The following is a 15,516-nucleotide window of genomic DNA, read 5'->3' as shown; positions in this document are numbered from 1 at the left end:
CAACAGCAAAAAGCCACGAGGAAACATCAGAGTGATTTAGCACTGAGAATCAAAACATTTATTCTGGGGCTTCCCTGGTGGCGCAGCGGTTGAGAGTCCGCCTGCCGATGCAGGGGACACGGGTTCGTGCCCCGGTCCGGGAAGATCCCACATGCCGCGGAGCGGCTGGGCCCGTGAGCCGTGGCCGCTGAGCCTGCGCACCCGGAGCCTGTGCTCCAGAACGGGAGAGGCCACGACAGTGAGAGGCCCGCGTACCGCCAAAAAAAAAGCCAAAAACATGTTTATTCTAGGAAGCTCCTCTCCTATTGGCGAAAGTAAGATAATTTATAAAATGCTGCGTAAGTATAAACCTTGAAGGCAGCTGTGCAGGCACTAAACCAGCACTTAGTTTCCATTTTCTTTACCTTGTGTAACTCAGCCTCACTATTTTGTCTTATTGGGAGAGAACTGCTGAGACCCATGGGCAATGCTGTCCCATAGGACTTTCTGTGATGATGGACGTGTTCTACATCTGTGATGACCAGTATGGCAGCCATTGGCCACATGTGGTTATCAAGCACTCAAGATGTGGCGGGTGTGACTGAGGAGCTGAATTTTAAATTCTATTTACTTTTAATAAAATGAAAAGTTAAATAACCACCCATGGCTAGTGTCTACTGTATATAAGACAGCACAGGCTTAGGCATCAGGGCAGTATAGTACTCAGCTCAAGGTTAGACCTTTCCTGGCCCACAGCCATCTCTTTTCCATTCTTGCCGCCTATCTGAGTGCCTGGCCCATTGTAGACACTTAGTATCTGAAATGAATGTGTTTCTATTTGTCATTGTGAACACTATCGGTTTCTTTTTCCTCATGGTTTGTGAATTCCTCTCTGCTTGGGAGATACCAATTTACTAGAATGTCAGAGCTGGAAGATACACTACAGCCCTTCCAGTTCAGGAAGTCTGGTCTAGTTTGGCCGTGATGACTGAATGTTTCGGGAGTGCTGTGTTGAGAAAGATTCTGAGGCTGCATGGAGCCATCTCGCCAAGAGCGAATGCGCGTCCGGAGCCTGTGCTCCGCAACGGGAGAGGCCACAACGGTGAGAGGCCCGCGTACCTCAAAAAAAACCACAAAAAACCCGTGAACCGAGGGTAGCGCTTTCAGGACATGTCCTGGAGGACCTTCCCGCTGAGAAGACAAAGCACGGAGTGCTGCAAACGGCAGTTCTCCAAGTCCAGGCTGAGCCTTACTACCCTCTGGGATTCTCTGGTTACCCAGAGACTCTACCCTTCAAATATAAAGATTTATTTATTTATTAATTTATTATTTTAATGGAAATATTTTTTCTTTTTTTTTTGATGTGGACCATTTTCAAAGTCTTTATTGAATTTGTTACAACGTTGCTCCCGTTTTATGTTTTGGCTTTTTGCCCCCGAGTCATGTGGGATCTTAGCTCCCTGACCAGGGATTGAACCCGTACCCCCAGCACTGGAAGGCGAAGTCTTTACCACTGGACTGCCAGGGAAGTCCCAATTATAAAGATTTATAAAGCAACATCCTGCACTTCTGTCCTTGGACGAAATCAAATTTTTTGCCTTTATTGAAAAAGAAGAGTCGCCTAACAGAGGCTTCCTCTGTTTCCTCCACATGAAAAACAGTGAGGAGGTGGACTTAGGAGCTGGTGACTCACACATAATGGCTCAGAAGCGGCTGGGAATTGTGCAGGAAGGTTCTCAGACTCCTTCCACACCAAAGGACACGGTGCTGGGTTCTCGTGAGCAGTCCATACAGTTTATTTAGTCTGATCGTGTGGAGACAGGGATGAGGGACAGAGAGAGGGAGAGACAGAAGAGAGTGACTATCCTATCCTTTGCACCTGCTCATCCCTGCGGCTTCCGGGGCCCAGCTTACCTGACACAGGCAACAGGAACACGAAGGAGGTAATGGAGCCTCATGCTGGCATCTGGGGAGCTTTACAGCAGCTGACACTGGAGGAGGCTGGGCTTTGCCCTTTTTCAAGGTTCCAGGTTACTCAGAGAATTCAGTATTGCTACACATTTGGTAATTACAGAGCCTCTGCCCTGTGTCTCATGGGAAGGGCCTTTAGAACACAAAGCAGAGTCAGTCACCCTTATGCTAATCAGGCCATGGGAAAGCCCAGGAAAACCTTTCCTGCTGCCCTTGGGACCAGAAACTTCTTCCTGCACTGAGTTCAGCTGAAGGGTGGGGGGTGGGATGAGGGGCGTGGCCTGTCTCCCCTGGGGAACAGACTTCTTGCCGCTCACTTGCTTGCCCCTGGGATCTTTGAATCTGCCCACTTTGTTTTTTCCTAAGAGTCTGGGATTGTTTCAGGCCAAACCAGGAACTAGTCCATCCCAAGGCAATTTCAGTCCGTGGGCATGAAACCCAGCATCCCTAGAGATAGCCACATTTTTCCAGGCCCAAGGAGAGCTTTGGGACACTGAGGGAAGAGAGACCCCCACCTAGGCAACATTCATGTGAAAGTCTCCCCAAATGTGTCATCATCTCATTGGGACAGGTGGTGGCACAGATGCGCGCTCCGTTTCCGTTCAACAGGGAAAGATTGAAAGGATGACGCTGTCACTGGACGCATCTCCTCGGTCTAATATCACGAAGCAGGGACAGCCGTGGGGATCCCTCAACTGGGTTTCTCAGGGCGACATCTGTCACTAAGTGACTTTAGTATTTGAGAGCCTGTGGCCTGTCTGCTTTTCAGAAATGCCAAAGCTCGTGATCAAACTTGCCACTTGGATCTTGTGGTGAAGCTCGGAGTGGAACTGCAAGTCCTTTATGCCCCCTGGGGGACCCAGTCCTGAAGGAGTCCCTGGAGCTTCAGGCCTGTTCGAGGTCTCCCGCTGTGGCTCAGAGCCTCTGAGGCTCAGCAAAGCCAGTGGAGGCCGCCGGGAGTGGACAGAGCCCCGTGCCTGGCCCCTGGGGGCAGGGTTTTTCTGAGGGAAGATAGGTTGTATTAATCGTGAGTCCTTCCGCTTTAGCTCTAAATGATGTTTGAGAGAGATGGACATCTACTTATGCATAATTATCTATAAATAATATATGTATCTATTTATAGATTTTGCAAGCAAAATCTCTACTACAGGGTCAATTGGATGAGTGCTATAATACAGCACTGGAAAAAGAAGTAAAACTGAATCGTGGTCTACTTTCTTCTTTTAAAATGCTGTGTTTTAAAGATCTATGGTTTGCAGCACAGCAGAGATTTTTTTTTTTTTTAAAGGAAGCTGATGATGTTGTCTTATATGCAAAACCAGGCATGGCTTTCCACAGCAGGAAGTCTCTGAAGGGGAGTGAAAAAGACGAGTGGACAGGGTGCCGTAGGGAGTTTCAGAGGAGTTCCCCTCCAAGCTTCTGGTGTAGTCACTAGTCGGACATAGGGACACGGCCCTTGTCAGGAATTTTGATGACTGCAACTGCTTCTTTTCTTTGGCAAGTTCTAAGGATGACTCCTTTGCAGCTATGTTTATCCTGGAGATAAAGCCAAGGGGCATTTTTGTCCATCAAGGTAGGATCCTGTTGCTTCAGCAAGGAGGTCACACACTAGTGAAAATATGGGGTGTCTCACCAGAAACCAGAGCTGTAGTTATAGGATTGGGGGAAGGGTTGATTTTAGGTAAAATCTAAATGAATTGTTAGTTTTCACAGGCTCAGAGCAAAACAAGGCTGTGTGGAAAATGGTTACCATCATGCCTGGGCTGAGAGGTAACTCATGGTCCCATTCTTTAAAGGGAAGATAAAGGCTATGTCCTCAACCCTTTTCACCTGTGACTAGGAAATTGATGCAGTGTCTCTCTGGCAAAGTGGCTCAGTTCTCCAAGCAAGAAGGGGTGTCCCGGCTTTCCCTGGTGGCGCAGCGGTTGGGAGTCCACCTGCCGATGCAGGGGACGCAGGTTCGTGCCCCGGTCCAGGAAGATCCCACATGCCGCGGAGCAGTTAAGCTACAATTAATACATCTTCTTCTCACCTAGTAAACATGTTTTTTGTTTCTTTTTGTGTTTGATTTATTTCGCTTAGCATAATGTCCTCCAGGTTCGTCTGTGTTGTCACAAATGGCAGGATTTTCTTCTTTTTATGGCTGAATAATATTACATTATGTTATATTAGAATATAATATACTCCACATTTATTGGAATATATCATATTGGAATAAAATATATTCCACATTTATTGGAATATATTATTATTACATCCAATATATGTATTCACATTTTCCTTATCCATTCATCTATTAATGGGCATTTAGGTTGTTTCCATATCTTGGCTATTGTGAGTAATGCTGCAATGAAGATGAGGGTACAGATATCTCTTTGAGATTCTGATTTTATTTCCTTTGGGTATATACTCAGAAGTGGGATTTTGCTGGATCATATGGTAGCTCAATTTTTAGTTTTTTTAGGAAACCTCCATACTGTTTTCCATAATGGCTGGATCAATTTACATTCCTATCAAAAGTATACAAGGGTTCCCTTTTCTCCACATTCTTGCCAATATCTTTCGTCTTTCATTTTTTTTTTTGCTAGTAGCCAACCTTACAGATGTGAGGTGATATTGTGGTTTTGACTTGCATTTCCCTGATGATTAGTGACATTGAGCATCTTTTTCTAAACCTGTTGGCTATGAGCAGCAAAAGAAACAATCGACAAAATGAAACAATTAGCAAAATGAAAAGGCAACCTACAGAATGGGAGAAAGTACTTGCAAATCATATGTCTAACAAGGTGTTAATATACAAAATGTATAAGAAACTCATACAACTCAATAGCAAAACAACAACCTGATTAAAAAATGGGCAAAGGAAATGAATAGACCTTTTTCTAAAAAAGACCTACAAATGGTCATTGGAATTTGGATAGAGATTGCATTGTATCTGTAGTTGCTTTTGGTAGTACACCTTAAATTAAAAAAAAAAAATAAGAGCTTGACCTTGTAGGGGGTAATGAATGTGGGTGTAGATTACTGCCACCTGTGGCAATTCCTTGTCTACATAATGCTGAGATGTAGAACTGTTCTCATTTTCCTACTTGCCTGGAGGGTGGGCATACACCTGAGGCATCTTGTAGTTTCCCTTTCCCCCCTTAATGAACCTAGTGAGAGCTCTAACAATTGTGTTGATCCTCTCAAAGTATCAGCTTTTAAAAAAACTTTTTCTACTGTTGTTCAACTCTTCTATATCTGATACTTTGTCTGCTTTTTCTTTTCATGACAAGCAGAAAAGTGCTGAAATACCCAATTGTAATTGTTAATTTGTCTGTTTCTCCTCTTATTTCTATAAGTTTTTCTTTAAGAACTTTAAAATTCTGTTGCTAGATACATTCTGATTCAGTATTAATATGTGTTCCTCTTTTTTAAGATTTTTTTGATGTGGACCATTTTTAAAGTCTTCATTGAATTTTTTACAACATTGCTTCTGTTTTATGTTTTGGTTTCTTGGCCCCGAGGCATGTGGGATCTTAGCTCCCTGACCAGGGATCGAACCTGCACCCCCTGCATTGGAAGACGAAGTCTTAACCACTGGACTGCCAGGGAAGTCCCTTAAAATGTCTTCTTGATGAATTAAACACTTTATCATTAGGAAAAATACCCCTCTTTACCTCTGGTCATACTCCATGTCCTAAAAGCTACTTGATTTATAGTCAATTAACCAAATAGCCTACTCTGTTTTCTTTAGATTAATGTTTCTGTAGCATATCTGTTTCCATCCTTTCACTTCTAATCTATCTTTGCCTTTATATTTGGTTTCTCAAGTGGGTTTTTTAATAGATAGCATATATCTGGGTCTTATATTTTTACTGAAGTTGTTGCAGGAAAGGGGACCCCTTCCAGGGCCCGAGAGTGGGCTCTTGTCTAACACTCGGAAATGAATTGTCCGAGAAGACACACATGCTGACAAAGCAAGAGACTTTATTGGGAAGGGACTCCCTGGCGGAGAGCAGCAGGGTAAGGGAACCCAGGAGAACTGCTCCACCACGTGGTTTGCAGTCTCAGGTTTTATGGTAATGGAGTTAGTTTCTAGGTTGCCTCTGGCCAATCACTGACTTAGGGTCCTTCCTGGTGGCATGGCATACACATTGCTCAGCCAAGATGGATTCTAATGAGAAAGATTCTGGAAGGTTGGTAGGACATAAGTTCTGGCATCTCCTCTCTTCTTTTGACCTTTCCTGAATTCTTCCAGATGGTGGTAGCTTGTTAGTTCTGCGTTCCTTACCAGGACCTCCTGTTGTAGGATAACTCATGCAAGTGGTTACTATCTTGCCTGGCCAGGGCAGGCGGTTTCAGTTGTTAGGGTGGTTCCCCTAACAATTTCCCCCTGAGAGACTTCATACTCAAGATACTTCTTGGAAATTGAGGCAGACGTCTTTCTTCTGTAACTATTTCCTGCTAAGAGTGGGTGTAGTCCTGCCTAGTAGAGTTGAAGTCTCTCTCCACCTGATCTAAATCGACATATTCTGTGCCCCAAACCGGCATTTACCCTTGTAGCAGCAACAATTTAGCCTTAAACTGTTGGACTCTGTCAGAGATTAACCTGGTAAACAGTTGAAACAGACAGGGGCCAAACAGGAAGCCTAACAGGGTGGTCATCGCCAGGCCCAGAAAAGGAAGGCAAAATTTGGGGTGAGGGCTGCAGGGTGTGACTGTCTTCTGATAGTTGCTGGCGAGGTAACAGGGTGGTGCTCCAGGAATGTTGGGCTCAGCCTGAAGTTACCATCCTCCACCTGGGCGGGGGTCCCTTTTCTGCAGAAGAACTCAAAAATGTTGTTATGTATACTCCTTGAAAGGGAACCAGGACCGTGCCCTACAAGACTCACCAGGATGTGAGTCTTGTACGATTAAAATCTCAATCCCTTGGTCTGCCATTTTGGTTTAACAGACCCAATTAGAAGTAGTTGGAGGAGTGACAACTGGAATTTTAATAGACAAAATAAATCTTATTCCCTGAGGAAATCAGAAGAATAAGCCTGAAACCCAGTCTGTACCTTGCACCTTAGGGAGACTTGTAGCCGGGTAGCCAGTTGTTTACTTTTATCTAAGTAGGTTTGAACTTCTGATGTGGTGTTAACTTATGCATAACAGGAGGTATTGGCCACCAAACATCTTCTTTTATTTATTTTTTATTAATATCTGATCTAAAGCAATTTCATTGTCTAAAAATTTAATAGTTACAAGAGGATACCTTGAAACCATAAGGCTGCAGCTACCAGCTGCCAGCAGGCATTGTTTTGAGAATGGCTGGTGGCATCCCAAGTCTGACACAGCTCAGACACCTCAAGTTCTTAGCGGTGTTTGCTAAGCATTCTTCTTAGTTCTTAGCAAGAACTTGTCTGAAATCACGTCCATAATGCCTGAACCGCATTGGATGTCTGAACCACAGCTACTCCATTTTGACTTTCAGTTGCATTTCTCTCCTTAATGGCCAAAGTGGATGTCAACGTTAATCATTTTAGTGCTTTTCTAGATATGAGAAGATGCAAGAATCTGGGCTCATAAAAATCTTCTTCTGACAGTATCTAACTATCTGAAGGCCTGTTCTACTAGTTTTTCCAGAGAGAGCCTCGTTTCTGATCTCCACCCTGAACTCCTTTCAGGAGGTGTTGAAGGTCAGCAGTTGCAGCAGGTCATGGTTTAGTCCCTGTAGAGGTAGATGGCAAGTGCCAATTTGTAGGTGACAGGACATCCTCACGGTCATAACTTTGACTGTGCTTTGGGAGGCATTTCATGACCATTTCATCCCACGGTGCTAGGAATACTCATTCCCAGGTCTGGTGAAGATTTTGCTGATAGGCTACTCGGTGTGCTGTTACTGGACTAGGCCTTACTAGTAGACAAAAGTCTTTGGACCACCTGTCTTAGTAGTCTATTTCGGTCCAGGAAAGTATTCCCTCTTGCTACTTCTTCCCATATCTAGAGTTACACTATCACGATCACTGATATGAGATTTTCCTTGTTGCTCTGATGGAGCTGGAGTAATAGAGAAAAATTTATATTTATGGCCAGGGTCAGAGCAGGTATTATTAATTGGCTACGTGAGGGGATCCCACCTAGTAATATCAACAGTGGCTTGAACAGGACTATAATTTTTTCTTTAAAATAAATTTCCTAAGGGCTAACCAATGACAGCCTTGGAATGAAGAAATCCACCAAGGTAACCCAGAAGTACTAGACACAGGCAATTGGCCACAAAACCAACAATTGGAATGATTTTTAAAACTAGCATAGGATCATGCCTGTGATAGAAAAACATTTGATTCATATGCAAGCATCCAAGAAGTCAAGAAAACATTATAAATGATCATACGAGTCAGGTCCAGGATCTTGTGCGAGCTGTCTACTTCTGATGTCGTCTTCTTCTCATCCTGTTGTCAGTGTAGTTTCGCCTCGGTTTGAGCGTGGTTTTAAGGTGATTTTGAAGTCAGCCATCCCCTCTACAGGCCTGTCCAGTGCAGGGGCCCTTTGTGAGTGGAAATTAATCCAACAGTCAATTCCCTTCAGTTTCACTGTGCATGGGCTATGTAAGAGTACCTGATAAGGGTCCTTCCATCTAGGTTGGAGATAGTTCTTTAAATTATGTCTTTTCCAGTATGCATAATTCCCTGGTTGCAGGTCGTGGGGCATCTGATCTTCATCCAAAGACAGGTTACTGAGAAGCTTCAGAAAGAGACTTAGAGTGTCCTTTTAATAATTCAATTAGACTCTACACTAATATAACATAACAGCAAGGAACGACGTGAGAGGTAAGTCTTTGTAAATTCAGACCTCCATTAACAAAACTGGAATTTAATATTCACTGAAACATAATCTTTTGCTCTCTAAAATTACCCTCATTTTTTACCAAATATAAAGAAATTAAGACTAATTTGTTTGCAGAATAGGTCTGATCTCAATAAACTTGGCCTGATGATTTATATAACTGTAATTGATCATACAGACTCTTTTTTTTTGCTGAATCTTTTCTAAGAAGTCTCAGGCTGAACTTTTAAAAGACCTCTCCAGGCTAGGAAAGTCAAGCCAAGGGCTTATCACAGATTTTGCTTAACAGATTTAGGTGAATTCATCCCTTTTCAAGATCACCAAAATACCTTGAGATTTCTGTACCTGTCAGTGAGTAGCCTTCCTAATTTATCTGATAAAGCTGATGGGAACCTAAGAGTTTCCAACATCTGGAGGAAGCAGATAGAGAGAAAAGATAAATGTTTCAGTTCTGCTTACAAATGTATAATTTACCAAATTACTGTAAGTCATAATTAGTTTGAGGGGAAGGTTTTCCTTCCACCTAGAAAACACAGATTTAAACCAGTAATTTTCCAGATAGAGACCATAAAATTTATAACCATATTCACCAGTTCACTCAGTCCTATGCAACTAATCCTTTTTATTAACAACTTTATGAAATCATCAGGTTTCCCATTAGAATTTTTCAATTTCTTACCCAGTTCAGCTTTCTGGTCTGAAAGTCAGAAACTTATATTTATCCAAAAGTCCTTTCTCTAAATCCTCTTGAAGAGGAAGCATTTTTGCTAAGGCATCAGAATAAAACCTAACTAAAGACAATGACAAAAGAATTACAAGAAGGTACGTTTAAAATCTGATTACAATGCAATTGACAAAGAAACTTGATTACTGTCGTGACATATTACACTTTAAGGTAATAACTAGAACTATGACTGATAACATTTTATCAGGACATATCACATTTTTAGGAATCACATATAATTTCTAGAATATCTATGTTAGTAACATTTAGCATACAATACAACCTAAAAAGATGTATTACTCATTTGACAACACCTCCTATCTAATTTAACATACCAAATGAACCTAATTAGTTTAATCTCTCTCTTTGGGATGTTTCAGGGGCCCTTTGAAGCATCCCAAAGTTAGCTAGAGGTCAAAGAAACTTCATTACAATTTGATTTGGGAAGTTTTGTCCAAAAAATATCAAAAAGGTTTAGAACACTCAGTCACATAGGATCGGGGGACCCCTTCCAGGGCCCGAGAGTGGGCTCTTGTCTAACACTCAGAAGTGCATTGTCCGAGGAGACACACTTGCTGGCAAAGCAGGAGACTTTATTGGGAAGGGGCACCCGGGTGGAGAGCAGCAGGGTAATGGAACCCAGGAGAATGCTGTACCACAGGGCTCGCAGTCTTGGGTTTTATGTCATGAGGTTTGTTTCCAGGTTGTCTCTGGCCAACCACTCTGACTCAGGGTCCTTCCTCGTGGTGCACGCATCACTCAGCCAAGATGGATTCCAACGAGAAAGATTCTGGGGGTTGGTAGGACATATGCACTGCTGTCTCCTCTCTCCTTTTGACCTTTCCCGAATTCTTCCTGTTGGTGGTAGCTTGTTAGTTCCACGTTCCTTATCAGGACCTCCTGTTGTAAGATAACTCATGCAAGTGGTTACTATCCTACCTGGTCAAGGCGGACAGTTTCAGTCAGTGGTTCCCCTAACAAAATGACCATCTCTTTCCTGAAGATAGTGTCTGGAGTCTTAGCATCACACTTTATTCCATTGTAGAGCCAAATTTCCATCTGGTATCATTTTCCTTCTGCCTGAATATTTTTTTTTTAATATAGAACAAGTTTGCTGCTCAGGAATTTTCTTAGCATTTTGTTGTTGTTATTATGTTTAAAGTTTTTACCTTATTTGAAAATAATAGACTTCATTTTTGAGAGCAGTTTTAGAACTGAATGAAAGGTACAGAGATTTCCCATATACCCTTAGGAGCCCCACCCCCATCCTGATGCCCCTTGCTGGTTTTCTGTCCTGGAAATGAGGATGTCCTGTGCTGTTTGAACTTTGATCCCAGTCTCTTCGACTCAGAAGAATTGCTGGTCTGTTTGGGTTCTTCCTCTCTATGCTTTAGCCTGGAAATCTGTCTCCTGTAGAGGCTGGAGACTTCCTAAGTTTCACCTCACTTGTTTTCATCTCTCCTCAATCATCGTCCTGCACTGCTTGTGTCCAGTGTCTGAAACAGTGGTTTGACACATTTTGTTGGTTCCTTAGCTGTATACTGTAAGAAGGCGGTTCCTGCAGCAGTTTTTTTTTTTTTTTTTTATGATGAATCGTGGGGTCCAAGCTCTTGTCCTTGAGTGTCCGCTCCCCTCTTCCTACGAGCCCAGTGCCTTGACTGAGGGCTAGAATCGGAGGCAATGAGCCTCCCACTCCATTGGCTGGAATCATTCCGTATCAGCCTCGAGAGACCACTAAATACTTAGTTGGAGCAATGGCTCCAACGCCTTGGAATGTACTTCAACTCACTAAACACTTGTTGAGCAGCTTTTGTGTCAAGACACTTAGGCCAGAAGTGATTAAGACAAGGTCCTTGCCCTTCAAAATCCTTCGACCAAATATGGAGATTGGAAATATGCAAATGTATACAATGCAAAAATTAAGCAAGACTCAGATGGAGTACTTAAGTCAGAGCCCTGTGGTGAGTCAGGGGAAAGGTTGTATTTGTTTGGGAAATAAGCTGTGTTTTCCAGAAGGAGGTAGAATTTGAGATGGCCCCTGAGAGGTGGCTTAAAGTTTGGAGACAAAGCTAGGGGAGAGATTATATGCCAGACATGAGGTCAGCCAGAACGGAGGCAAGGATGAGAGGAAAACCAGTGGAATGGTTGAGGAAGAGTCAGGCTTCCCACTTCTCTGAGGTGTAAAGTGTTCAGAGGGACCTGGGAAAAACCCTGAGGGATGCATTGAAGTTTCAGAGGTAGATTTTTTTTTCACATCTTTATTGGAGTATAATTGCTTTACAATGTTGTGTTAGTTTGTGCTGTATAACAAAGTGAATCAGCTATACGTATACATATGTTCCCATATCTCTCCCCTCTTGCGTCTGCCTCCCACCCTATCCCACCCCTCTAGGTGGTCACAAAGCACCGAGCTGATCTCCCTGTGCTATGCGGCTGCTTCCCACTAGCTATCTATTTCATGTTTGGTAGTGTATATATGTCCATGCCATTCTCTCACTTCATCCCAGCTTCCCCTTCCCCCTCCCCGTGTCCTCAAGTCCATTCTCTACATCTGCGTCATTATTCCTGTCCTGCCCCTAGGTTTGTCAGAACCATTTTTTTTTAGATTCCATATATATGTGTTAGCATATGGTATTTGTTTTTCTCTTTCTGACTGACTTCACTCTGTATGACAGACTCTAGGTCCATCCACCTCACTAGAAATAACTCAATTTCGTTTCTTTTTATGGCTGAGTAATATTCCATTGTATATATGTGCCACATCTTCTTTATCCATTCATCTGTCAGTGGACACTTAGGTTACTTCCGTGTCCTGGCTATTGTAAATAGAGCTGCAATGAACATTGTGGTACATGACTCTTTTTGAATTATGGTTTTCTCAGGGTATATGCCCAGTAGTGGGATTGCTGAGTCGTATGGTAGTTCTATGTTTAGTTTTTTAAGGAACCTCCATACTGTTATCCATAGTGGCTGTACCAATTCACATTCCCACCAGCAGTGCAAGAGGGTTCCTTTTTCTCTACACTCTCTTATCTTTGATAAAGGAGACAAGAATATATAATGGAGAAAATACAGCCTCTTCAATAAGTGGTGCTGGGAAAACTGGACAGCTACATGTAAAAGAATGAAATTAGAACACTCCCTAACACCATACACAAAAATAAACTCAAAATGGATTAAAGATCTAAATGTAAGGCCAGACACTATAAAACTCTTAGAGGAAAACATAGGCAGAACACTCTGTGACATCAATCACAATAAGATCCTTTTTGACCCACCTCCTAGAGAAATGGAAATAAAAACAAAAATAAACAAATGGGACCTAATGAAACTTCAAAGCTTTTGCACAGCAAAGGAAATCATAAGCAAGATGAAAAGACAACCCTCAGAATGGGAGAAAATATTTGCAAAGGAAGCAACTGACAAAGGATTAACCTCCAAAATATATAAGCCGCTCATGCAGCTCAATAACAAAAAAACAAACAACCCAATCCAGAAATGGGCGGAAGACCTAAACAGACATTTCTCTAAAGAAGATATACAGACTGCCAACAAACACATGAAAGAATGCTCAACATCATTAATCATTAGAGAAATGCAAATCAAAAGCACAATGAGATATCACCTCACACCAGTCAGAATGGCCATCATCAAAAAATTATTCATAGATTTGATGGGGAGAGGCTATGGCATATAGATGAACTGGAAACTCAAAATGGGTGACAAGAAAGTGAAGAAAATATTTCAGGAAGAACGAGGAGTCCTGTGTCACTGGGGTGCAAAATTTGCAAAAGAGGAATAAAATCTGATAACCCTTGGGACATCAGTTTAGATCCTCTTGTGGATTGCTCTAGAGATAATACTTTATTTGAATTACAGGTGAGTCACCAACACTTCCTAAGTTGCCTGTTTGGTAACAACTAGCACAATGACCAGAATTAAAAGAAAAAAAAAGAATCCACCTTCTAATTTTTTTGTGAAAACTCTTTAATTTGATTTGGCTTTTATAGACTTCGAGGGAGCATTTTCACACTTGGCAACATTCTCATTGCGCTTCTGGATTTTTCATCTCTGCCTTTGGCAGCATTTTCGACCACTGCGGGAACAAGTGCCTATGGGTATCTCCCTTGGAAGACAGCCAAACAGAGCACACCGGCCGCCTCTCACTTTGCAATAATACTTCTGTAATATATTTATGAATCTTGCACCACCTGCAATGAAGAAACGGAAAGCACGGGAAGGTTTTAGGAAGTGCAAGACCTGGGCTTTTGGAATTCCTCACGTAACTGATCTGTGGCCTTGCTTTTCTTTCTTTTTCCTTTTTCTATACCATCAGGAGTAAAGTAGAAGGTGGGACTAAGCAACTAACAATGTGTCCATGGGTTCAGCTCAGCCATAAACCGCCGGAGTGCTGAGAAAGTGGCATGACCACGGGCAGCTCCCCCCCGTGAACTGATACCTGGGAGGCCAGGGCCACGGTGGTCCCCCGGGACGCTCTAGAGGCCAAAAGACTCTACCACCAACCACTAAGCTAATAAAAGGGGAGTCTGTGCTTCTGTTCTCAGATTGTCAATTTTTCCTCTTGGTATTAAAGTTTTACATCACTTTCCTCCTGTCTCATTAACAGGTATAACGGCCTTCCCGGGAAGGGGTGGCTTTTGTGATCTGGTTTTTCTCTTAAGAGTGAATCAGAAGAGATCGAGACCCTTACTTTGAGGTTCTTAATGGTCTTTGTCAGAAAGAAAAAAATTGGTTATGTCTAGTTCCCAGACAATAAATCTATTTGGTCTAAAATTCCCAGAAGAATGGAGAGGGCTGACTCTGAACTATATATTCTCAATCCTTTCCGCCCTCTCATTTCCCAGCCCCTCTTACCTGGAACAGGCAGCAAGAACAAGAAGAACAACGCAAAGAGAAGGTAGTAGACCCTCATGGCTGGCCGGCTTCGCAGCTGCGACTGGACAGGAGGGCGCACTGGCTCACTTTATAAAGGCTCCAGGTCCACAGCCACAGGGAGAAGCATTCAAAAGCTGCAATTCCTGTAATATTACAGCTATGACAATATGATGTATTTCCTGATGCTTCATGCCAACGTATCTTACAAAGCAGACCACGCCCATTCCTCCCAGGAGTTAATTACAAACCTAAGGGGGACACAGAGCTTGATGCGAGCGCAGGAGCCCTGATGCCTCTGAGCTCTGGGTGCTCGTGTAGGTCTGGCTCAGGTCTGGCTGCCAGCACAGGTGGGAAAGACCTGCCTGCTCCTGCGTATGGAGTCCTAGGACAGGCAGGTGGGAGCTCACCTGTCTCCACTGTGGTCCTTCTCAGCGTTTGCCTCTTCCTAAAGTCCTGGGAGAGCCCGAGGGCCACGGGGAACCACATCAGTCCAGTCCAAGACTGGTATATTCAGAATCTAGGCGTAAACTGGGGCTAGGCCACGCCCTGAGCCTGCACGGGTACGCCTGAAATTGCTCTGAAACAGGATCAGCTTCTAAGCAGTGTGGGAAGGGAGGAAAAGTGGGCTACATTCCAGAGACCCTGCCCTTATGCCCCTTGGCCTGTGACGGGGTGTTGCCCCTTGGGTGAAGCACAGCTTATGTACTTCATTGTTGTCTGAAAACCACCAAGTCATGAGTCAAGCAGGTGTGTCATTTTGTTGGGGATGTTGGGGTGATACATTTGATGGACTGACATCTCCTCCTCATTGGCGACACTCCCTGTACAAATGAGGAGCTTCGGAAGATACACTTACAACCTCTGGTTACTCCTGTGTCGTGAGCATCAAGGAAGTCCAGGGGTCAGGTGATTTCCACTGGATATAGATTCAATATTTAGGGGGCCAACTGCTTTTGAAAAAACTTACTAGGCTTAAATGTTAAGAAATGCAATCAGTGGGTTATGCCCGATAGATTATTTCCTTGGAAGCTGAAATCATCATGGTGTTGGCTGGCTGTTGCTTTGTGTGAAAGCAATTGTAATGGGCCCACCAGGGTTCTGGGGTGTCTTAGATCTAGGACTGTGGGTTCAGG

General features: G+C 43.2%; 1 protein-coding gene across 1 annotated transcript; it reads right to left on the bottom strand.

The window, feature by feature from the left end:
• Window positions 1-13,552: 13,552 nt before the first annotated feature.
• On the bottom strand, window positions 13,553-14,420 carry LOC136141866 (beta-defensin 103A-like). The gene is made up of 2 exons (XM_065900028.1): window positions 14,363-14,420; window positions 13,553-13,698 (listed from the first exon to the last, which is right to left on the bottom strand). Exons 1-2 carry the CDS (start codon window positions 14,418-14,420, stop codon window positions 13,553-13,555), a joined length of 204 nt encoding a protein of 67 aa, XP_065756100.1.
• Window positions 14,421-15,516: the final 1,096 nt, after the last annotated feature.

The sequence above is a fragment of the Phocoena phocoena genome, chromosome 21, assembly GCF_963924675.1.
Source record: "Phocoena phocoena chromosome 21, mPhoPho1.1, whole genome shotgun sequence".
Taxonomy (NCBI): Eukaryota; Metazoa; Chordata; class Mammalia; order Artiodactyla; family Phocoenidae; genus Phocoena; species Phocoena phocoena.
Note: the sequence above shows the minus strand (reverse complement) of the source record. Positions and strands in the feature narration are given on the sequence as shown.